Here is a 25,331-nt window from a genome sequence, read left to right as displayed (position 1 = left end):
TCGTGTGTGTGAGGAAAAGGACCAACGTGATTTTTTGTTCCTATATATATTTTTATTTAAAACAAGAAGCAACAAAAAAGTAACTTGAATTAGCAACCAAATTTGAATTGTAGTATATTTTTGTAACTTTTGTTTTGAATGTCAAAATTAAAGATGAAATGCAAAAAAAATTTTTTTTCTTTCAAAAAAAAAAAAAAAATTAAAAAAATTTATTCGAAACAAGTTAGCCCGAGTTCAATTTTTATATTTTGACTTTTAATTTTGTTTTGAATCAATTTTTTTTTATTTTTTTTAATTTTTTTAATATTTTTTTTGAAACATTAAAGCCAAAAAATTTTTTTTTTAAATATTTTTTTTTTAAAAATTTTTTTTAGAATATTTTTTTTTTCGAAAAATTTTTTTTTTTTATTTCAACTTTAAAGTGTTAAATTTATAGTTTTCCAAAATAAACTTATCGATACTTTTTAAAAATTATTTACTGCAAATTGTACGACTTTTATTTAAACAAATCAAATTTTAAAATATTTTTTTTTTAAAATTAAAATATTTTTAAAATTGCAAAAAAAAATTCAATAACTAAAAAAGTTTTAGTGAAATATTTGGTAAGAAAGAGTTTGTAAATTTCCACGTGATTCGCAGGCGCAAAATCAATATAAAAATGGTAATAAGAGGCTCTGAGTGAATTTTTTTTTCAAATTTCTCCAAATTTTTTTCGTGAACATTATGGGGGACGTCATAACTATTTTTCTCATTTTTATTTAACGTATATTTTCTAAACACTGATCGAATCCACATTTTTGAATGAAAATACAATATAAAAATGGTAATTAATGATGAAGATCTGAAGAAAAATTTTAAAGAATTATTTTGAAAGTTATGTTTTTGTTAACGATCATATTCTATATAAAAATCAATTTTAAAAAAAATTTAATTTTTTTTGAAAAATTTTCTGCTATGAAAAACATAAAAAAAAACAAAGTAGTTCATGGAACATATACTACAAAAAAAAAACTTGACACATGTATATCTAAAATATTTGTTTCACATTTGTTTCGTTTTAATTAAACATCATAATCTCAAATCCCAACCGACGCGTCGTTGAAAACCACAAAACACTCAAAACAGATTATCATTTAATAACTTTTAATAACTTTTTGGTCGTTTCCGTTGTTCTTTTGTTATTTGTTTATGTGTTTCAATCAAAAATCATCATCATTCCCGTACTCATGCACACAATTGAACATCAACAACGCAAAAAGTAACCACAGACATTACTTAAATTGAAACATTTCGCGGCAATATTTTGTTTCATATATATTTTTTTATCGGAATATGTCATGATCAAGTATGTGTGTGTGTGTTTTTTTGTGCGTTTGGTGCTCTATATATTAAAAACAAAACGGGAGTATCATCGACTTTTTTTTCATTCATTATATTTGGTCGCGTGCCAATTTACACACAACATAAATAATTGATATTGGCACTTATTTTATTTATTTGCATGTGGTCTTTCTCTGTAATTTACGAACATTTTTATTTTTCTCCTCAAACGAAATTGTATGACAACAAAAAAAAAACGTAATTTAATTAAAAATGTTTCCTTATACAAAATTAAGTGAATAAAATGCATTCTATTGAAATGCCGGCCGACCAACAACGTGAACTTGGGAACGACTAAATTATAGTACTCACAATTAAATTTGTTTTTAATGACATGGCAATCCCGTTTCTCTGTGTTTAATGAGGTTAAGAACATATTTCAGCTGTACATACCTGCAAGAGAAAAAAAAAGAGAAAGGAAAAAAAATAATTATATTAGCAACTTCGTTACAAAGATTTTTGCTTTAAAGCAAGTAGAAGAATAAAAAGTAAATTAAAAAGGACATCACTCCCCATTTTTCTCTCTCTCGCACGCAGAACGTGACAATGGGAAAAAGAAAACCGAGAAAAGTCTTTAATAACTAATTTCCTCTTTTGTCAAGGCATGACAGAAATTGTTGATGAGGATGTTTTGTCATCAGATTCGTAGAGAAAATGCATCATTATTATTATCAATTTACACAAAAGGACAAATATTAATTTAAGCACCCTCATTTTCCAACGTTTTATTTCATATCATCATTTAGGTCTCCTACACATTACATTACGGGTCTTTACGTTGGTTTTGTCATGATGATGATGATGATGTTGATCAAACTGAAGCTTGTTGCAAACAAACATATATCCGCACTGCACACAATGAAAACAAAAAAAAAATAAATATATATTTAGAGAAAATAAAGGAAGAGACGTTTTTTATTTGTCTCTAAAAGTGCAAAAAATACAAAACGTAGAAAATGTACACAGGAACACATTATTATCATGTCTGCTAAGCCCAACCGTCATAATAATAGAAATTTTTTGTGCGTTTATTTTTTCGATTATACCTTTATCCATTCTTCTTTCGCTTTTGTCTCTAACGTCGAGGCAGAGAACATGTGAAAGAAGAGCGCGTTTCATTTTTATTTTTTTTTTTTTTTTGGCATCACACATTTTTATTGGAAAAATTTGGTCGATCATTCTGTTACATTTCCCTTTTATTTCTCTAATAGCCGGGCAATAATGAAGTTAACGGACCACAATTGTCGTTGTTGACTCCTTGTGCCATTAAGCTTTCGTTCGTTACTCATCACGACATTGCAAAAATGCGTTTTACGAGCAACGGAATGAGAAAGCGGATTAACACATCGTCTGCCCGTTTTTTTTCTCTATCCGAAAAAAAAAGTTTGCAGTTCGATAAAACATTTTTTTTTTTTTGGGAAGAAAATGAATATTAATTAAATACATTAGCATTTTTCCGTCTGACTCGACATGATTATCGTCGTTGATGATACGATGAGAAGGAGGAACATTTTAATCGTTTCAGAAGAACAACAAAATTAAAAATGATTGATAGAATTAATTTTATAAGCTGTGTGGGTCTGTTACTCCATGACCAATAAATGATTTATGGCAGGTCGAAAGGAGAGATAAAAATTTGTAATTCATGGCAGTGCGTTAACGAACCCGTGTCGTTTTGTAAAACAAGCCAAAGGGCGGCTAATATCAACAACATTGATTTTCGGGATTACTTTTTTTTTTTTTGAAAGGTGAACCGTCGTCATTATAATTTTTTCCATTCCGCAAGAAAAAAAAAACGGGAAAAGTGATTTTTCAAGTGATTTCGAAAAAATATTCGAGTGAGGTTAAAAATGCTTGAGTGAATATTGGCGACGATAACAATCGTTCGATCCAATTTTGATTCTCTTCTGCTTCAATTTGATAATGAGAAACCCTGTGCATGAAAGTGTTCATGTTTAAAATGAATAAATTGAATAGAAATTGACTGTATAAATAAAATGGTGCTCATTATTATGATTGTTATTACACATTTATAGACCCACTCTACGATTTTTATTATATTTTATTATACTTACTACTAAATTGCATTCTTCTTTCTTCAAATAAACAAACATGCCACATAAAATACAATACAATAGAAGGCAATAAGTGAGTACATAAATATCATGCACACAAAAAAATTGTTCCTCTCTAATGTTGTGCTTTGTTGAATTTTTGTTCACAATGCACATAATAATAGCTTCGAGTGTCTCTCGTTCTCTTGAAAACTTAATAAATCGATGGGGTGGATTCTCCCCTTTTTTCTTCTTCTTTTTCTTCCTGGTACCTTTTACAATATTTATATTATAAATAGACAAATAACGCGTTACTGCATACATATTTTACACATCACCCAACAATTATATTGCCTCTGTCTCGCTCATCGCGTGGAAAATGTGTTTGAATTTACTTTTCCTCCATACCATACATACACACGTAATAACAAGCGAAACCGAGAAAAATGAATGGATTTATGAGAAAATATTATGATTACACACTCCAATATTAAATATTTAAACTCTTAAAGCAATTATAAGAATTCATGTAAAAGATAAATTAGACTTCTGTTCTGTTTTACACGAACATATATGTGCGAAAATTGTGGTTTTCCTTCCGGCGCGGAAATTTTTGATCAAAGAGTTTTTTGTTAGCTGTCGGAATCACTTAAACGCTCATTAAAAATACATTTTCATAATTATTTCATGCAAGTGTCCAAAATTCAATTTTGCACGGTTATTATCCTTCAAAAACCCCGCAATTCAAAATGATCGATTGCTCTGATCCATTCACAAAAGTTATTTTTGTTGTAAATGTTATAAAAAAATAATAAGGCCGTTCCAAATTTTTTCCGATGTTTTTGTCCCAAAACATTTTTTTCAAAATGGGGGGGGGCAAAATAAAAAAAAAGTTTTGAAATACTTTTTCATACAAAATGCCAAAATTTTAACAAATTTTGATCTTTCATGAATATTTTAGATTTTTTTATGGTATCTACATTTAGATTTGATGATTTAAAATTGATTTGAAAGTAATTTAAGTTAAAAATTTTAACAAAAAAATTGTATAAAAATAACCGTCAAAAATTTTTGAAAAATAATTTTTAGGAAATATTTTTAGAGAAGAAAATTCATGTAAAATTTCGATTTTCAACACAAAAAAATTTAAAAATTAAAAATATTTTAAAAAATTTTTGAAAATTCCTTAAAAAAGTAAGGAAAATAACCAAAAATTGTCAATTTTGATGAAATTTTTAACTTTTTTTTTATTTTGCCCCATTGGATTTTCGGCTTTTAAAATGGGGCAGGGGACAAAAACATAGAAAAAAATTTGGAGCGGCCTAAATGTTATAAAAAAAATAATAAATAATTGAAAGAAAATAAAGACAACACGTAAAAATTTCTTAACAAGTCTCACCTGCCCTCATGTAATTCCTCGTACTTGTATAAAAAATAATAAAAAGATAACAAACATAAAAAGGTTAAACATTTTTTTTTTATTATTTTAAATAACTTGAACATCGTTTTAGTGTATAAATTTTATTTTTATCCAAAAGTTGAACGGATAAATTGTTAGTCGTATTATTAGGTATTATTTATTAGGAGTTCTTTTTCTTTGTTTTAAAATACTATACTACAGACCCGTTTGAAAAAAAGGTTGATTACATTTTATTGGCATATGTCAAATGGAATTATGATCAAAATATATAAAAATAAAAAAAAAAGTACGAGAAAGGAGCCTTGACAAAAACAGTGTCAGGTGTATTTTGTTGAAAAGGTGTCATGTGTTTAATATTGACAGAAGTCAAAAATGATGATGATTATTATCTACCTTGCTTTTTTGGTATAAATAAATAAAATAGGGAACGATTTTTGTCGTAAAGAAAGGAAGATTCTGTCATCGCCTCAAATATTTATAGTATTTATTTATTGATAAAATAATTGTACATTTAAACCTTGTTTAATAAATAATAATTTTCATCGTTGTCGAAACAAAGCTCGTGATTACGAGCAAACTAAGTGAACAAACAAAACGTGAGTAACATAATTTATTTGCACAGATGACATGACGCACATAGCACACACAACTATTGAACAATGAAAGCATAATAATAACAATAATAGCACAAGAACTTTGCCTTACTTTCAAGATTTTCAAGCATAAAATCGAAAGTTTTGACTGTCAATACGAAACCGAGACACTTGATAAATGTGTTTCTCGTTGTCTTACGTGTTTCATCGTTCTCTCGAACGATGTTCAATGTACCGAAGATGTCGGTTTAATGTTATTGTTTTACTTTTGAAAAGTGGGTGTAATGTTGATATACTTTTGAAAACTTGTATTAAACAAAAACAATAATATTAATCCTACGGAGGTATAATGCTCAAATAATGACGACAAGAAATGTAGAAACTTTTCGAATCACGTTTCTCGAGTAAAATAAAGTTTGTAACAATTTTCTAATCTAATTTTAAATCGCATGCTTATATTATGATTATTATATTACAACAATCAATTACAAATATATAATATAATAAATAAACAGTTATTTCAATATAATAACTTGAATAATAATATGTTGTAATAATAATCATCGTCTTCTTGGTATTTTCTGAGAAACATTCGAGAACATCGATTTCAAATTATATAATGATGAGCAAATTGCATAATTCCTGTTAACATTCAAATCAAATAGAAAAGATATTATTATTATTTAGGCGAATAAATTTAATATATCCATTTTTTGTCTCCCCCCCCCTCGGATTTTGTCGAAAAAATTCAGGGGGAAAAATAAAAATTAAATATAAAATACAAATATTTTTGACATATTTTGGAATTTTTATAATAAAAAATCATGAAAAATTACTGTTTATGGTAAAATTATACAAAAAACTAAAGAAATTTGCTTAATTACGACATTTTCTATTGAAATGTTGAAAAACATTTTTTTGAAAGTCACGTGACCAAAATTATTTTTTTTCAAAAATTTTTATTTTGGGAGATTTTGTTGATTTTTCTTTACTTTTAAGTTCAAATTTTAAAATAAAATAAACTAAAATTAAATAAATGTTAAGAATCAACGTTTAACGTCTAAAAACGTTAAAAAATTACAAACAAAAAATTCAAAAATATTTATTTTTTTTATTTCCCCCCCCCCTCGAGAAAATCCTCATGGGACAAAAAATGAAAATATTAAATTTATTCGCCTTATTTATATAGAAAGATGAATAGATAATAGGATGATGAGAAAACATGACTTTTAATGTTAATGACGGTGCTAATTATGAACAAACATATCACATTTATTAAAAATAATTAATGTTATGTGTGAGAATATGGGATTGGAAATGAAAAATGTAAACAATGTTTCAAATACTATCAAAGAAAGTGTCATTATAATTAAAGCTTATCTCTTAATCCCTTCAATTTGACTATAACCATCAAGATAATCGGTTTAAAGTTATCAACAATCGATGGCAATTATTATAATAATAAGCGATTATAACATGAAGAGTATTTATAGGTAAAACAAGTTCACTGACAGAGTCAAGAGTAGATAAACAAACAATAACGATTGAAAAAGTTGAATAAAACTACTTGATAATTACTCATATGCTTATATCGTCAAGATTTATTTACATTTGTAAAAAGTTTTCAACTCCGTTATTATATAGCATGTGTGCAAGGATTAAAATTGCAGTTAGTAAAGCAGTTTGTGTGTAAACATTTTTAATGGATTCACTTTATAAGCTACTTTAATACATGCGTCGTAAAATATAATTAACTTGATTTGAATTTAAAGTACAATAAAATAATAGCAGCTCATAATTGTATTATATGTATTATACTATTAAGCTCAACATAGGTTTTTAAATTAAATTCTTGTATAAAATTATCATGCGAGTGATTTGTTCTTCATTTCATTATGAATTTTTTTTCGCATTTAGCAAGTCTTTTCATAATGTGTTATTTTTTTTTTCATTCTTTTATTTTTCTTTCTTTTGTATGTTGTGAGCTACAATTTAAAAGGCCATTTTAATAATAATATGAAGGAACAATAATGATGATGATGATGATGATAGTATCACGCATTCATAAATATTTCATATTTATTTTTATTTATTTATCTCGTTTTTTTTTCAGCAGCAGTAGCAGACATACTTTTTTGCAATATTTATAACAGTTATTTCCTTTTCACGCGTAATTTGGTTGCTGTTCTCCTGCCATTGTGCATGTCCATCCTCAACGTGGCAAATATGGCATGTGGAGTAATAAAGTAAAGTCTGGGTAAATTAACTGGCACTTGCTACGTCGACGACGACGACGTGAATTGAGGATGGCAGCAGACTGAGCGAGTAAGAAAAATGGATGTATTGTAATAAAAATACATAAAAAACACCACGACACAAATGAACATAATTCATTTTAACATCTCCCCAATGCCCTTAGATTTTTGTTTCTTTTTTTTTTTGTTAATAAAAAAGGGCTCCAAATATTTTTATTTAACCGTTCGCTTTTTATTTTTTCAATAGAGAACGAGAAAAAATTATAATGAAATAAGTTTTAATGGTATCCAGTCTTCATCTCTCATCTCCATTAACTTCAACTGTTTTGTATTTTATTTATCATAAAGTAATAATATTAATATAATGGAAAAAATTAGGCGTGACTTTTAAATCTGAAGGTAAATAATAAAAGAAGGTATTTAGGCCGCTCCAAATGAAAATCAAAAATAAAGTCCAAAATTTTTTAAAATAAAATGGGGGGGGGGGGCAAAATAAAAAAAAAATTTTGAAATACTTATTTTCATACAAAATGACAGAATTTTAGCAATTTTTGATCGTTGATTAAACATTTTTGTTGTTTTTTAATAATCTTCTTTGAAATTTTCAAATTAAAAATTGATTTTAGATCATTTTAAGTTAAAAATTGAAAAATTAAAATTTCATAAAAAATAACTGTCAAAAAAATTTGAAAAAAAAATTCAGTAATTTTATGAAAAATATTTTTAGAGAAGAAAATTTAAGTTAAAATATGATTTTCAAAACAAAAATTAGAATAAATTAAAAATTTTTCAAAAATTTTCTTGAAAATTTTTTGAAAAATTATGAAAATACACTGGAAAACGGTCATTTTTGATGAAATTTTTAACTTTTTTTTTTATTTTGCCCCATTGGATTTTTGACTTTTAAAATGGGGCATCGGACTTTATTTTTGATTTTCATTTGGAGCGGCCTTAAATGATTAATAATCGTACTAACGGTACTTCTACTGAGATTTAGAGAAATCTAGTTTTTTTTTCAACAGCATCCTTCAGAAACAGAAATGAGCTCATATTTTACGCCATCAATATTTTCATCATGAGCGAACACAGCATGAATGCCCAACGCACGTCACACGCAGACAGACACGCACCTTGACCATCAAACACATACAGGATATCCAATATCGATAAATTTATCAAATCAATGACGCGTACTCTTTAATGAAACCAATGATTATGATGATAATGAAACACAAATGACACGTACGCGTATAATATGTTACCGCCCGCTGCAGCACGAAACAACACAACGAAATAATCGATCAAACAAAAATTTCTCCTTTTTGTTCCTTTTGCGAAAAAAAAAACATTACTTTTTTCCGTTGTTTAGGACACTCTCCCAGACACAAACACGAACAAAATTTATAATAGAAAAATAATAATAACAACGTTCGTTCTCTTTTCTCTGTGCTCGGCTTTTTTTCCATTTGACTAAACATTACAGTTACAAAAGCGACATCATCATCATCATCATCACGAAGTTGGAGCTCGAGCTTACATGAAATTGCATATTGCGGGCGTTTGTTTTGCAGTCCTTCGATGAACACAATATTTCATCATTATTACGACGAGTAGGTACAACGACGACAAAACAAAGCATCTGAAGAGGAGTGGGAGAGAAAATCGAGTCGAGCCAAAAATCTTTTTTTTTATTTATTTTTCCAATTGATGTCTCGATTTTGTCGTTTTTTAGACGTTTGCATGCAGATCCCAACATAATAAATGTGTTCACAGAGACGTTGGGCTGTTTCCTTTTTATAGACAATTGTTTTGTTAACCTTTTTTTTTTTACTTATAAACACATGTAGGCACAGTAACGGCTCAGATGGAAATTCAATTTTCAATGTTTTATCCAATTTTTTGATACTCTGAACAGTCTCAGTACACTTGACAGCTTTTTCGTTATTTTTATTGCTGGTTTTTTTCGCTTGTTTAACAAAAAGAAAGCAAATAATAGATCACAAACGGACACAAAAAAAAAAGTAAACGGAGAATTAATAAAAAAGAGAGTTTATGTGGTGTTAGCACGTAATAAACGTAATGAAATGTAGCAAAAAGGATTTCAAGTTGATGGACTCTTTTATTGCGAGGCGTTTAACAATCTCCCGCCAACTAAATTTATTGTCATTCTGTTGCGTGATTGACGTAATTGGACAACTTCTGTCGTTATAGCAAAACTTTTTCTTTTCTTCTGATGCATCTCTAAAAAAAAAAGGATAATGTGTGTGAGAAATATTAAAAAATTTTGAGAAGATAAATTTTTCTCACAAGTGACGTTAATTTTATTGCCTTTTCCTGCATTTCATTTCATGAGAAAGCATATGCATCAACGGCTTTCAAATGAAAGTACATTGAATTAGCAAAGCAAATTCGAATTGTAGTATATGTTTGTTACATAATCCTTTTGTTTACATGATTCAATGTTTAGAATATGAGAAATGAGTTATAAGAAAAAATTTAAAAAAAATTTTTTTGAACAAAAAAAAAAATGAAAAAAAAATTTTTGAAAAAAAATATTAAAAAAAAAAATTTTTTTTTGAAAAAAAAAATTCTTTGAATAAATATATAAAAAAAAAAAAATTTTGAAAAAAAAAATTTTTTTCGAAAAAATTCTCGGCTATGAAAATAAGGATACTTTTTTGCCCAAAAAATGACGTTTTTTCGCCATTTTTCCCAACTTTGAGGCCTGGGCTCGAGGTTTTTTTGTTCAAGCCGGGAAATTTTATGCCTGATTTCGAATTCCATGGAAAGTTTACTCTCGTTTAGCACCTTACCGCCTTTGATTCTGACAATTTTTCGACGTTTTCTCGATAGGGTATCACAAAATGTGCCTTTTTTATGCACCAAAAACAAAGTAGTATATGGAACATATACTACAAATAACTTCATTCCAGACGAGAGGCGAGACGAGACAAGACAAGACAAGCAAACCAATAATTTCGTTCTTCTAACTTTTTTGGGAGCACGTGCATGACGTTCTTCTGCATGCATTGGCGATGCGATGTTTGAGTTGCTGGCTGCTTAAAAACGTTCCGAATCTCAGACACTTTCTAACAAATGTGTTTGTTTCTGCATTGCAACACGTCTAAAAAATCTCAAATAATTGAATAAAAATAACTTTTTCGTTCATTCGCGCACTTGCATTTTGTGTAAATATACATAACGGAACATGCTAATTTTATTATCCATCCGACAACGACCGACGTTTCGTGTTGAAGTAGTTAGCGAACAAAATAGTAAGTGTTAAATACTAACGAGTAACGACTCTTACTTGTCTGTCATGTTTGAGTGTCGTCTCATTTGATGCATTCGATGTTAATGAAAAATGAGGAAAAACTTTTTTTTTTCACTTTTATTGAAAACTATCATCAATGCGGAGAATGAACATCGCAAAGCGAGAGAGACAAAGAGATAAGTTATAGACAGTCGCTTCCTTTTCAATAACTTTTTCTTCCTATATGTTTGTTCATGCAAAACGATTTTTTATTGTGTTAGAATGCTTTTGCATTCGTCGGTTGCATAATAATAATCAGGCAGAAAGGAAGACAGATAAATAAATTCAGTCCATTGTCTCGTCTGTTCTGAATTTCCTAAACACAAACATTTGTCGTCGACGAGCATTTTATTATGACTGACTTCTATTTGTAATTCTAATTCTGTCATATTCTAAAATATATTCTACTTGCTTCCGGTTTATGACAAAATTACATAATGATCGGACAAGTTTGATTGTTGTTGTCGTTGTTGACCTGCTGTAAAAGAAGAGAATTTTGATATGCATATCGATAAAAAGTTTTTTTATTTTATTTTAAGGCGGCTCCAAATTTTTTTTCGAACTTTTTGTCCCAAAAACTTTATTTCAAAATGGGGGGGGCAAAATAAAAAAAAAGAAATTGAAATACTGTTTCATACAAAATGACAAAATTAACAGTTTTTTGTGATAAATCAATATTTTAGTTGATTTTATGGTATCTACATTGAGATTTGATAATTTAAAATTTATCTCAGAGTATTTTAAGTTAAAAATTTAAACAAAAAAATTTCGTAAAAATAACTGTCAAAAAATTTTGAAAAATAATTTTTTTGAAAAAAATTTTAAAGAAGAAAATTCATGTTAAAATACGATTTTTGATACAAAAATTCTTAAAAATTGAAAATTTTTTAAAAAATTTAGGGAAATTCCTTGAAAAAAGACCAAAAAACGGTCAATTTTGATGAAATTTTTAACTTTTTTTTTTATTTTGCCCCATTGGATTTTCGACTTTTGAAATGGGGCATGGGACAAAAAGTTCAAAAAAAATTTGGAGCGGCCTAATGCGCAAACGGAAGACAAAAAATCAAAGTTTCCTTTTTGTGTTCGAACAAAAGTTTTATTTTTTCCAACAATTTGTCCCTTTTTAACTTTATGTTGCCTTGAAAACTTAATGGAAATTGATGTGACATAAGAAAGTTTTGCATTTGACAAAATTGGTCATTTTTTCGGGGGCACAAATTGAATGAATGATCGGATATCGGAGGAAGGAGAAACTTGATGAAGTGCTAAAGGAGGTGAAAATTTTTTAAAAATTGAAATTTTCTCGTTGTTGTTGAATATTCGCGTGGAATGAACTGTGAAGAAAGCAAATAGGAAGGAAGACACTTTTTTTTTTTTTAAAGAAAATAGACGTTGAAAGGTATCAACACTCGCGCACTTTTCACACAAAATAAGAAAAGAAAAAAGAAACGTCAACGAAGACGACAGAAACGGAAATGAGTGTGAAAATGAAATAATGGATCCCGTCTTCCCTCTGCTTCGTCTTGTTGTAATTTTTAACGTCTTATCTATCAAGAAAGTGTTTGCGATGCGATACGATATACGATACGATGCTCTCCAGACTTCATTCGTGATATGTTAAGTAAAGTTCGGGAGAGAGAAAAAGAGTGTTGGAAACAAAAGTTGTCTACTTTAATTCTTAAAATAATGTATTTTATCAATGTTTTATGGCTTTGGCATGGAATGAGTGTGATAAAAATAGAGGCGAACACAGAGGCAAGACAAGACAAATTTTTGCGGAAAACTTTTTCTTTTGTTTGTATTTGTTCTTTCGCCTCAGCATAAGAAAAGTTATCGCTTCACAAGCGATTTTGCATGTCCATCCGAGAAAATGCAATGAATAGAAATACGTCAAAAATGCGATAACGAGTGAAAATTTTACACTTTTTTTTATCAAAATATTTACGCTTACTCACGTAAAAAAGAGCAAATCCCAGCAATTTTCCTTTTTTGTATTTCTTCCGAACAATTCCCTTGGTGCATTCCTTTTTCCTCGTTCTTATTCTTCGTCTTCTGTATAATTTGTTCCCCGAAACATTATCACCAAATGCACCCTTTTTGTTGAAAAAAACAAATTTTCCGAGAGAACACAATTTTTGATTTATGCGAGCACGCACTCCTTTGCCTAATTTCTCCAAAAAATAATTTGAATAAATATTCATTCATTCAAAACTTATTGAAAAAACGTTTTCCATCTCCGCAGCGTCGTAACTCAATTAAAAGGCACTTTTGATTATTTTGTGCGTCTGTGCGTAAGGAAAGTATTTTAAATTTATTAAAAAGATATTTCATTGTTTTTATGTGATTATAATGAATTGCCTTTTGTTTTACTTTCCAGAGAATCGGGTGCACGACGAAAGTGATATAACCGCATATGGAGTGAGAGACACTTTTGCTATTATTTTTTATTAGAATCATGGAAAAAAGTCTTAAAAACGACCCATTATAGGATGAAAACTCCGTTCAATTTATAACTTCCTTTCAGAAAAACTTGTGTTAAGGACTCATATATCATATTTTACGGAGCAGCAGGCACTCTGAGCACAATCACACAAAAGACCAAAGCACACATCAGATAAAGTTCGTAGACGTCTTTTCCGACGAAGACAACAACAACAACAACAATAACAACAAAACACAACGACGACATTTACCAGAAGAACACTTTGTGACGAGCAATTTATTTTTGCAAAACTTTTGTAAATGATTCTTTTTTTTTCTTCGTTCGTAAAACGTTCTTTCAGTAACGCAGTAGCCGACACTCGACAATGTCATCGTGTTGCGTTGCTAAAAAGAAGACAATCTATTTTTAATCAAAAGAACGAAAAAAAAGTAAACCGGTTGTGCGTGACATGCTTACCATTACAATACATACATTTCGTGGCTAGATATATTTTCCGCGCGTACTCATGACAAATGGATTCAATTTTCCAAAAGATTTTCGCGAAGACAATGCACGCAACTCGTTTACTCAACCCTCACATGATGTAACAAAATTCTGACATGCAAAAAAAAATTTTTTTTTTATTCCTAAATTAAAAAGTTTTTACATTAAAAGTAAAAAATATGATTCAATAACAAAAAAAAAAAAAAATAAAAATTGAAAAAATAAAGTGAGAAACTCGTTAAAAAATTGAAAAATAACAAAATTACGGAAGACGACACGAACAAAGAAAAAAATGAGTTACACAAACATTTCATTGGCTGACTTGCAGTTTGAGATTGAGGAAAAGGATTTGTATGTAAAGCAGAGGGAACTTATTTCCCAAACAACAGTTTTAGCAGAGCAACTTTTAGAGCCAGAAGAAGATGAAGTTTTGGAAACAAACGATAACAATCTAATCGAAAGTTCGTTCAATGAGGAATCAATCTGTGAGTATGAAGAAGAAGAAGAGGAAAAACAAGAGGAAATTGAGGAAATCGAAGTTTCTTTGGAGAAAAGTCTTTCAGTAGTAACAATACAGAGCAAATACAAAGAGTATCAAGAAGAATGTTTGAAGTACATGATACAACCCTTATCGAGAATGGCTACAATTGGAGAGATTACTCAATTGAACTTTGCGGTAAGTGTCTCAAAAGTTGAATTTTATCATATTTTTATTGAATTTCTGTCATTTAGTGCTTAACTTTGGGAGATTTTCACATCAGGATAATCCTAAATCATCTTTTGGATTATAATCTCTTGCAACTGACACACTTGAATCTCTCGAAAAATCCATTAACTCCGTGTACGTGTGAAGTTCTTGCAGATTATATTATGACAAACGCAAATTTGTCACATTTGGTCTTGAGTGAATGTTGGTAAGTAATATATATATATTTGAATTCAATTGCAGACAATTTTTTATAAATAAATATCATCAAACACGTAAAAAATGTCACACATTAAAGGATTGGTCCCGAGGGAGTGGAAAAGTTGTCTGATGCTCTCGCATACTCAACGTCGCTCAAGTACATAAACTTATCGAAATGCGATTTAAATGATGCTGGGGGAGTGACGGTTGTCGCAGCAATGCAAATAAACGACTTGTGCCAAATACTTGATCTCGGTCATAATAAATTGTCCTCTCGAACAGCTGCCAAATTGGAAGAATTGCTCGCGGAAAAAGAAACACTCGAGACACTAATTTTAAATTGGAATGAATTTTATCCGGAAAAAGGTGAGAGCAATTGTTTTCTGTCTCAGCTGCTATCGAAAATTAATTTTCGTTTCATCTGCTGCATAGAATCCATTGTCAAGATAATGAAGGGATTAGAAAGGAATCAATCACTCAGGGAGCTCCATTTGGCATGGAACGGCATAACGGGACCTGTTTTTACGAAATTTCTAATGAAAGCATTAAAAGGAAATCAATCACTGAAGACGTTAAATCTGGATTTTAATTTGTAAGACACAAACATTTTTATTGACCAGAGGTTTAACCATCTGTCTTACCTCATTATTTTTAGATTGAAGGGTGACGACATCACAGGGTTGCTGAAAGCTGTACAAAAGTCCCAAAGTTTACGGAATTTATCACTCAAGGGAAATCCTTTTACTCGTGAAGATGCGTTGATTCTGTTGGATGTGTTTGAAGAAACGACAAGTTTGAAATTTTTAGACATTGGCACAGAATTTTGGCAAAATGACAATTTTTTGGCGAGAATTAAAGACATTCTACAACAAAATCCCGAGTTACAAATCAACTATCAACCAATAAGGATAAAGAAAAATCCCCAAAAAGTCAAATTAAAACCAATTATCGTTGATCGCATACATTTCCTATCCAAGAAGGCAATGAACGGTAAATCGAAGAAGAAAAGATGGGACTTTGCTGACTTAATGCATGACATAATTGACAAGAAACAAGAAGCAAAAGAACAGCAAGTCATCGACAAAGCCGACTTTCATAAAGTAATTCTTCAAAAACGTTACAAAATCCCAAAGGAAACAATTGACCACTTAATGGATGAATTTTCACGAGTCATTCCTTCGTCAAATGCCAAACGGAAACCCAAAACAAAAGTTGATTTATTGCAAATGTCCGAATATTACTTGAATCGTTTTAAAATACAGCCAAGAGTGAAGGAAGCACCGAAGGAAAAGGAAAAGAAATCTCGAGGAAAGAAAGGGAAAAGGAGCAGAAGCAAGCCAAGCCACAAATAGATATCGAAAAACACGTGTAAGTCTATTAACTTCTTGCATTTCAATTTCACAAGACAATTTCGGAGGAGAAAACGGAGGAAGGATTAACACACACACACAAACAAACAAAGCTGATGAAGGGTAAATGAAAATTATATTGACCGCAAATATTGCTCGTTGTGCGAATCTTTATTTACATACAAAGTCTTATTGCTTTTCTCTCCCTTTTTAGCTTGATGTCAATTTGAACGAAAATCCCTTTCTCCCATAACAATAATACGCCATGGTCTACGAGGAATGTGATAAATGTGATTACCATCGACAATTTATCGGAAGATATTTGCGCGTTTGTGTCACTTAATTGAATCAAATTCAATCCAATTTCTCGTGTTTTGTGACAAAGTGACGAGCAATTCGTAATCCTTACACGTACAGACAGAAACAACTTGAGACAGATATAATTAATTTTGCAGCGTTCGCATTTTGTGTCTCAAACCAAGTTAGGCAGAAAAAACACACGTATTTTTTCCGGTACGATCTATAAATGTTTATCTAATTGATTCCTCCTGTCCTGTGACGTGATAAGGTTCTCGACACTTAAGTAAACAGTCAATCAAAACAAAATCTCACCCCGACTAATTTCAACAAACAAACACACAAAAAAAAAAACGAAATAAATCGATATTGTCTGATGATCCCGACATTTTTCTACTAAATTACGTTTTCTTTTTGTGCTTTTTGTACATCGTGTTGTCGTGAATTTCCTTTTTTTTCTCTTTTTTTTTTTTCCTCCATAAGAAGAAAAAGTCATTGATAAGGTTTTGTCATCGCTTTGTTTGCCAAAATGCAATGCGCGAGAAAAAAGGAAGGAAAGGAGGGTGATTTTCAAATTTTTATCACGAACAAGAAAAATTACCGAGCATTAACATATTTACATGAAGTAATAATAACAAGATCATGAGAAGAAAAATAGTTGGTTTCCATTTCAGCGCGCTCCGTCACACATCAAGCAACACTCTGTGTCTCGAAAACTATGAGGAAGTTGCGAGATTTATGGTTTTCTGAATGTTTTTTTGATTATTCGATTTAAAACTTTCGTTCCACAGCAAAAAAAAAAGCAAAATCCTGTCAAGTAACAGATTTATTGTTTTAATTAATGACTCAATGGTTATCATTATGGACCACAGATTTTCAAACAAATATTTATAAAGTTTGTTTTTCTTTCCATTTTCTCCCTCCCTCCCTACTCATTTGCCAAAGGCTGACAGGCAAATCGATTGTGACAATAATTTCGGGTAATATCATCAATTTAGCACGTCGTCCATCTCCAACTCTCGACTCGTTTTGTGTATGATCGAAAAATTGTCCTAAATTTCTATTCAAACATCATCTTTTAAGGGTTAACATGAGAAATATATTGTTTAAATAATAATAATAATCATAATCTATAAAATGGAGAATGTCATTGAAGTTATCTATTTCGAACAATCTCTTACCCTTTTTCAGCAGCAAAAGATCCCATCTCGTCATGTTTTAACAATAATAGAACACGACCAAGGATACAATTTATTTATAGATACCATACAGTAGATAAAATAGGTTTATTTCGTAACCATCTCTCTCGCACTCTCTGACATGCATATGGTGAATGTGTATATCGCAAATGCATTTATATTTTCATGTTTATTATTAAATCAGTCTCCAGCTCCCTTGAAAGTACAGGAAATAATAGAATTGAATCACCCTCATAACCTTTTTTATATAAAAATAAAAATATACACACACAGACAGGGAGCAAACACATGACACGACAACCACTATTAATCCAATATATTGACTCAGTTGACGCTCCGTGATCAAAATATGTACAAAATGCGAAAAAATGGTCGGCGATGCAGTTAATAATAATATCTACGGAGGGAGACACACGTATAAATCTCAAGAGATTTATTAAATGAAATATAAAAGTAATCTACGGAGAAATTTGTCTGTTTTTGAATGTTATTCCAAAATGGTAATTTTGCAGTGAACTTGAAAGGACTCGCGGCGATAAAAAGGGTGTGAATCCTTTGATCTGCCAACGACAAGTGTGACGTGCAAGGCCAAAATGAACAAGTGTTTGTCATTTAAGCGATAAGAAAGCAGCTGACCTAATATCTGCCTCCAAACATACATATCTGAATGACATGTCGAGAAACACTTTTCGTTATCATCAACACTCTATCAACAACCCAAAATATAAACACACAGAATTTCTGATAATAAAATTTTCTTATCTCGTCAATGTCAATGTACGTTTTTTTTTGTATTTTGTTGCTTTACGTGATAAGACGTCAAGTAAATTGTGATTATTAATAATATTTAATAATGAAGTAGCCATTCAACAATTCACTCGAGTAATCATAAATAATAAAGGGGAAATGTTTGGTAAATGATGTTACCGAATGCAATAAAAGTAAGGGAAGTAAGTAGTATTCACAAAGGATTGATGTTACAATTATTAATATAAAATACAATTAAAATTATTTTATGGTGCTCATCATGCATATTAAAATATTTGTTTGTAACATTCTTATCATGGTTGCTTGATGGCAGCAATTTGAATTATTTTTTATCATTAATTAACGACGAATAAATAAACATAAAATTAAATAGTTTCAGAAGAAATGGATGGAAGACCTCCAACACTGCAAAAAATTGGTGTCTCGCAAAGTGTCTCGCGACCAAAAATATCCGCGAGACACACGCGAGACACTTTGCGAGACACTTTGCGAGACATTTTGCGAGACACCATGAAAAATTTTAAAATTTTGTAAATTTTTGTAGGAAATTTTTTTTTTCGATGTTTTTTGTAAGTTTTTTGATTAAAAATGATTAGCAGATGAATTAAGCAACCAACTTAAGCTATTACTTCATCAAAATTTGTTCAAATTTCTGTGATTTTTTGTAAAAAATATGTGTGAGTTTTAACTTTTTTCTTATTTTGACTAAAATATGAACGAAAAATAAAACAAAAAATGAAAAAAAGTAAAAAAAAAAAAATTTAAAATAAATGATATTGAAAAAAAAAATAAAATATGGAAAAATCAAACTTAAAAGTATAAAACAAATAGCCCCGGTAGGATGGTAAATCAAAAATTCATGAGTAAAAAATAGGAAAATTTTGGCAAAATATTTAAGTATTGAGCTAAAATGCAATATTTGGTGAAAAACCACTGAATTACTGAAATTAAATTTTTTAATGTTTTGCGCAAATTTTTATACTTTTTACGCATTAACTTTCGATTTTCTATCAAATGTTTTGTTTGAATTGAACTATAAAAATTTAAAAAAATTGCCAATTTTAAAAAAGTAAATTAATTAATATTTAATAAATTGTTTTAAATTTATTAATATATATTTTTTATTTTTTTCAAATTAAATTTTTTTTTATCAAAAAAGTAATATGTACAATTTATTAAAAAAAAAAAACTAATCATCTCCAAGAGCGAAAAATTCTTCAATTCTGATGATTTTAACTAATATTTTACCAAAACTTTACTTTTATTAAAGATTGTTAATTGTTTTTAGAAAGTTAAGAAAATTACTTAAAATTATAAGTTAAGAGCTTCGTAATTTCTCCGTCAATTTCATTTTTTATGTCCTATTTTTGTTTTTTAACGTATAAATTTTTCATTTTAATTTTATTTTGGGTGAAAAAAGAAAAATATTCACAAAATATCTCAAAAATTTGAGCAAAATTTGCAGAAATAAAAGTTCACTTTAGTCACTTAATTCATCTGCTAACCATTTTCAATCATAAAATTAACAAAAAATATCGAAAAAAAAAATTTCCTCCAAAAATTTTCAAAATTTTAAAATTTTTCATGAATTTTTCATGTCTCGCGGAATTTTTTGCTTGCGAGACACCAATTTTTTATAGTGAAGACTTGTCATCGCCGTTTTAATGAACATGTTGCATTATAGGACGATCATCTATTTTTTTATGGTTTGAGTTAGTTAATTAATTGCATTCCAGGTAACTTTTACGATTATTATTATCATTTATTATTTTTTATTGGAAGAAAACGAGCTTGTCGTTCCCACAAATATCATGATCTTCTTCTCTTTAAAGACAAGGAAGATCGTAGAAGTTTACAAATTAATTACCATGACAATAAAATATATGCAATAATAACTTTTCCCATTTTGGTTAATTAACTACTCGACGACAAGATGATCGTTTGTTGGTATAAATAACTAAACTTTAAAGTACTGTAGACTGAAATAATAATGCGAAATGTTGTAAGAAAATAAATAATTAATAAAAGTTGCAGCTGCGTACCAATATTAAGTACTATTTGTTAATGTATTAAAAAAATCTTGTAATAATACGAACCGCACATTTTTCCGCACCAAAAACTCTTTTGAGCCTACACTTTTTGTGTGTGCCATTATTATACCATTACTCTCAACTAAATGGAGTAATACTATGATTATATTATTATTGTTGTTTTTAGCATGTTATCGACTAACCGGCCTACTCACTCACACAACTCACAACAAAAACATTTTCTTCGCTTGTTTGTACAAGACATTTATTATAATATTTACCTATGTTTATGTTTTTATTTGGTTTTCGGAATCAAAGCACATGTACGACGCGTCGTCAACAACGACGATGGAAGAAAAAAGAAACCACTTATGATAAATTTCATACACATTTTTTTTTTACAAATACGACTCTCGAGACATGCTTCTTGTTGTGCTGATAAATAAATACATAAATTCACAAAACAACGATACGAAACATGAAGTGAACATGGATAACAAATAACTAATTGAAATGTGAAGGAAATGAAAAATGTAAATATTATGCTTATTTTGACATTTAAGAGGATTTAAAGCGAATATTTCAGACGTCTTTTGAAATCGTTCTTATTTAATAATGCGATAAAGAAAATCTGCATTGAAAATCATAACAATTTTTTTTTTTGTATTTGATGAAAATTCTTCATCGTCTTTGCTATGTAAATCTGCGTGATATAATGAGCAACAACAAAAGAGGTTTTAAGCAAATTTCCATTCCGCGTTCGTTATGAAACAGCCAGAAAAACTCTGATTGCATTCCGTAACAAAACCAAAGCAAAATTGTTTTAAGCGTCGTCGTCGTCGAACGAACGAACGAACGAAAGTTGTCAGCAGCAAGCAAACTTCTCTCTCTGTAGAAAATAAAATGTTTTGAATTATTTTAAAAGGTTATTTTTAGTTCAAAGGTGCATGTCTCTCTCTTCGTATGATATTGCACTTATGCAGGCGATATATTTTGCATGTCACAAAACAAAGCAAAGCAACGCATCGTCTGTGCGTTTGAACGACAACGAGGAAAATACTTGAAATTTCAACAAACAATTTTTATTTAAATTTAAAATGAAAATATTTGTATATGATTATCATACGTTTTCAAAACAAAAACAATATTTAGATGGATATGACTTGAATTTTTTCTTTTCATTGTTTTTCAATCAGTGAGAAACTTCTCGATTCTGTGTAACGAAGATGTACATGTTTGATGGTTTTTATACTTAAAATTGATTAAAAAATACGAAAATTTACTTTGAATGTTAATTTGAAGGTTTTAAGTCTTAAAAATTCATAAATATAAAAATACGTAAAAAAATACGTAAAAATCTCTTTGAAAAAACTTTTTTTTTTTTTTTTTTTTTTTTTTTTTTTTTTTGTTTTGTTTTTTTTTTTTTTTTTTTTTTTTTTTTTTTTTTTTTTTTTTTTTTTTTTTTTTTTTTGATTAAAAAACTTGTTCAGGACAAGTTTCATGGGAAGGCGTTTGACGAAGAGAAAAATTTTTTTTTTCCAAATTTTCAAAAAAAATTTTTTTTTTTAATTAAAAAACTTGTTCATTTTTTTTTTTTGAAAAAAAAATTTTTTTTTTTTATTAAAAAACTTGTTCAGGACAAGTTTCATGGGAAGGCGTTTGACGAAGAGAAAATTTTTTTTTTCCAAATTTTCAAAAAAAAATTTTTTTTTTTTGAAAAATTTTTTTTTCCAAATTTTCAAAAAAAAATTTTTTTTTTTTTTTTTGATTAAAAAACTTGAATGTCCATTTTATAGTTCTTAAGGTTGAAAATTGAAAAATATGAAAATTGGAAAAATATCTATTTGTTCGTTTTTAAGCTTGAAATTAATCAAAAAATACATTAAATTGTTTTTGAAGTTAATAGTACAACAAGTTTGGTTCTCATCGACCATCGAATGAAGTCAGATAAATTGGATATGAAATGCTCGAACAACACCCGCAGTGCAGTTGGTAAGTTTTTATCTCATTTTTTTATATGAACAAGTTTACTGTTGTAATAAATATTATAAAAATCAATAGATTCAACATACGCACCAATAACTTTTGTGTCGAAAACATAACCACAAGTACGGCGATAAAACAGCATAAATAAACATAAACGTGTTTAAAGGCTTTTTACTCGAGTTTGTCTCTTGAACTGTGTGAGTGTTGTTGACAAAACTCACTTACTTAATTTTGTATCAAATTTACAAGTTGACATTGTTGTGACTTGTCATGTCTTGCACATAAACTTTTATTCTTCTTCTTCTTCTGATGCTGCATGGGATTTTGTGTCACTGAACCGAATGTATGTTAATAAGCGAGCAAGAAGGAAGCACTTACGAGCAATCTCTCTCTCTTCACTTTTCATGCATGTGATATCGTCGTCGTCGTCGTTGTCGTAACTAGACTTGACACTTGCTCAAAGCATTTTACTCGATTATGTGCAATGGTTGAACGCACCTTTGATGCATCAGCTCTTGTTTGTTTTAAATAACATTCCAAGCCATTTGTGTATACCTTTGAGAATGAAAAATAAAAACTGTAAAAAAAAACGTAGGATGCAATAACATGGATGATTCGTTTCGCTTTCAAGCGTGTGAGAGAAAGAGAGCACTTGACACACTTTGCTCCCCTTTTTCCTGATGAACCGAGTAAACGATGAATGAAGTTATCCATCAGAGATTCTAATCAACGGTGTTAAAAATAAACCACACAGGCGGCTTATTACTCACTCTGTGCTGATGGTTGAAATAAAATGCTCGATAGCAAAAAAAAAATTTTTTTTTTTTGCATAAAACGATAAAAATACAATAATAGGTCATTCGCATTGAGTCACAAGCAATCGAGCAGGCACAACATTATTAGTCAACATTTATATTTACGAGCGACGTTGAAAGGAGTGGTTCAGTGTGAAATATTGTGAGCAATAAACTTATGCTTTTATTTATTTGTTTGTTACGAGTGTCGTGTATATCCGCCGTTCATGCGTTTTTAAACAGTTAATTCCCTTCGCCGAAAAAAAAAATCTGTAAAATCGTCACATCAATAAATTAAAAAAGTTGCTGTGGCTTTTTTGTGCATTAACACGAAGATACTTAATATTCAAAAGAACAAGAAACAGGAAGTTGCAAATAATAAACTTGCGACATTGATATGAGGAGAAAGTCATTAAACCCCTAAGCAACTCTAATTAACATTTCTCCCCTGTTTTTTTCGTTGCCTTTGTTGTTCGCCAAGTTTGCTCCGTCTTCTGTCAATACAGTTGGATGGAAGACCAAAAAGGGTGATATTTGATACACATTGTTGCCATCATCATCATCATCATCATGCAGGATGATTTTATCACCATTGATTGCTGCCTTGCATGTTTAACATTTTTCTCGGGAATTAAATTGCGCGCACAACAACATGCACGGCAAAAAATAGAAAATCAAAAGGATTCGTAAAGCATGATGATTTAGCACATCATTTAATCGCACTCAATACATTTTTTTTTTGCGAGTCCCCTTGTTGTTGACGACGAATTGTTCTCCGAAAGGGTAAGGGATCTTGATAGTAATGTTACGTTATTACTCCTTTATTTCGCCGCCGCCTGTTTGAATGAAGACGAACGCTTATTTAAAATAATGTAATAAAAGCAGTTCATGTGAAAAAACCTCATGATTCGTGACATTTCTCACACGACAACACGAGCGCTTTTAGTATTTGTTCTCGTCAAGCCAATGGAAATTCGTAAAAACCATTTTTTTTTGTCTCCGACGAAACGCATCTATTTTTATTAGAATTGAACAATCATCGTCGTCATTGCATTCTCTCTCTTGACGAGCGAAAAAAGGGTTCTTCATTACAATACTCTCGAAAAAATGTTGTTTCCTCTTCTTCACTTTTATGATCCTATGATGCGAGAAAAAAAAATTGAATTATAAAAGGAATGTCACTCAAAACAGAAAAAAATAATAAATCCGGGATAAAGGTTACTCATACAAAAAATAAATTTATTCAATTCAATTGATTTTTTTTTTGTTGCTGTCACCCGAATACGGCAATATGTTATCTTTTCATATTATAATATGCGAAAAAAAAATATTAAAAATATGCAGGCACACTTCATGAATTTTATCATTAAGGATCGATCAATCGACGAATGTAATGTATTCCGAATGAATAGTAATTCAATTTAGAACTCATTTTTTTGTTTGAGCGAAACGAAATTTATTGTTAATGATGTAAAAGTAAATCGATTGTTGATCTACCGCAGCGTGATGCTCAGCAAGACGTGCAGACTCATAAATTATGATACTTTTATCCATGAAATTCACTTTTTTTTTTCTTTAAATTACCACGAACGAAGTAATTGAAGTGTATGATGTAACATATTTAGTTCTGATCTTTCGTTTGCTTGCTTGCTCTCTTGCTTTTGGGCATTGAAAATGGCAATTTTATACAAAAATTATCACGATATTTTTAGAAGACGAGCCAACATGGCACGTTTTCAGCAATTTTTTCTCTCTCTCTGTGCATCTAATGCTGTGCCACAGAGCAATATCCTTCGGCAAATTAGTCTGAATGAATTGCATGGGACTGACTGAATTTTCAAAACAGCACTTTTCGTCAGCGCACGTACACACGAAATTCAATATAAAATTTGTTCATTTGAACCGTGAAAATGTACTATAATTAAATTGAAAATTCATTTCCCTGGCATAAACCAAATAGGAAGTTGGATTCAGGCGCACAAAGTGCATTGCGGCGCCGCTCACAAAATATTTTGCTGTAAAAGTAAATAAAACTTAATGGAATGCTAATCTGGGAATGA

The 25,331-nt window shown here is 29.7% G+C and overlaps 1 protein-coding gene across 1 annotated transcript in view; it reads right to left on the bottom strand.

The window, feature by feature from the left end:
• Window positions 1-1,643: 1,643 nt before the first annotated feature.
• LOC134827327 (uncharacterized) overlaps window positions 1,644-25,331 on the bottom strand; it is a 39,946-nt gene continuing 16,258 nt past the window's right edge. Inside the window, exon 2 of the mRNA XM_063839925.1 lies at window positions 1,644-1,773. Within this exon, the coding sequence (XP_063695995.1) occupies window positions 1,707-1,773 (67 nt within the window). The 3' untranslated portion in view covers window positions 1,644-1,706. The remainder of the gene's footprint in view (window positions 1,774-25,331) is intronic.

The sequence above is a fragment of the Culicoides brevitarsis genome, chromosome 1 (assembly GCF_036172545.1).
Source record: "Culicoides brevitarsis isolate CSIRO-B50_1 chromosome 1, AGI_CSIRO_Cbre_v1, whole genome shotgun sequence".
Taxonomy (NCBI): Eukaryota; Metazoa; Arthropoda; class Insecta; order Diptera; family Ceratopogonidae; genus Culicoides; species Culicoides brevitarsis.
This window is presented reverse-complemented; position numbering and strand designations above follow the sequence as displayed.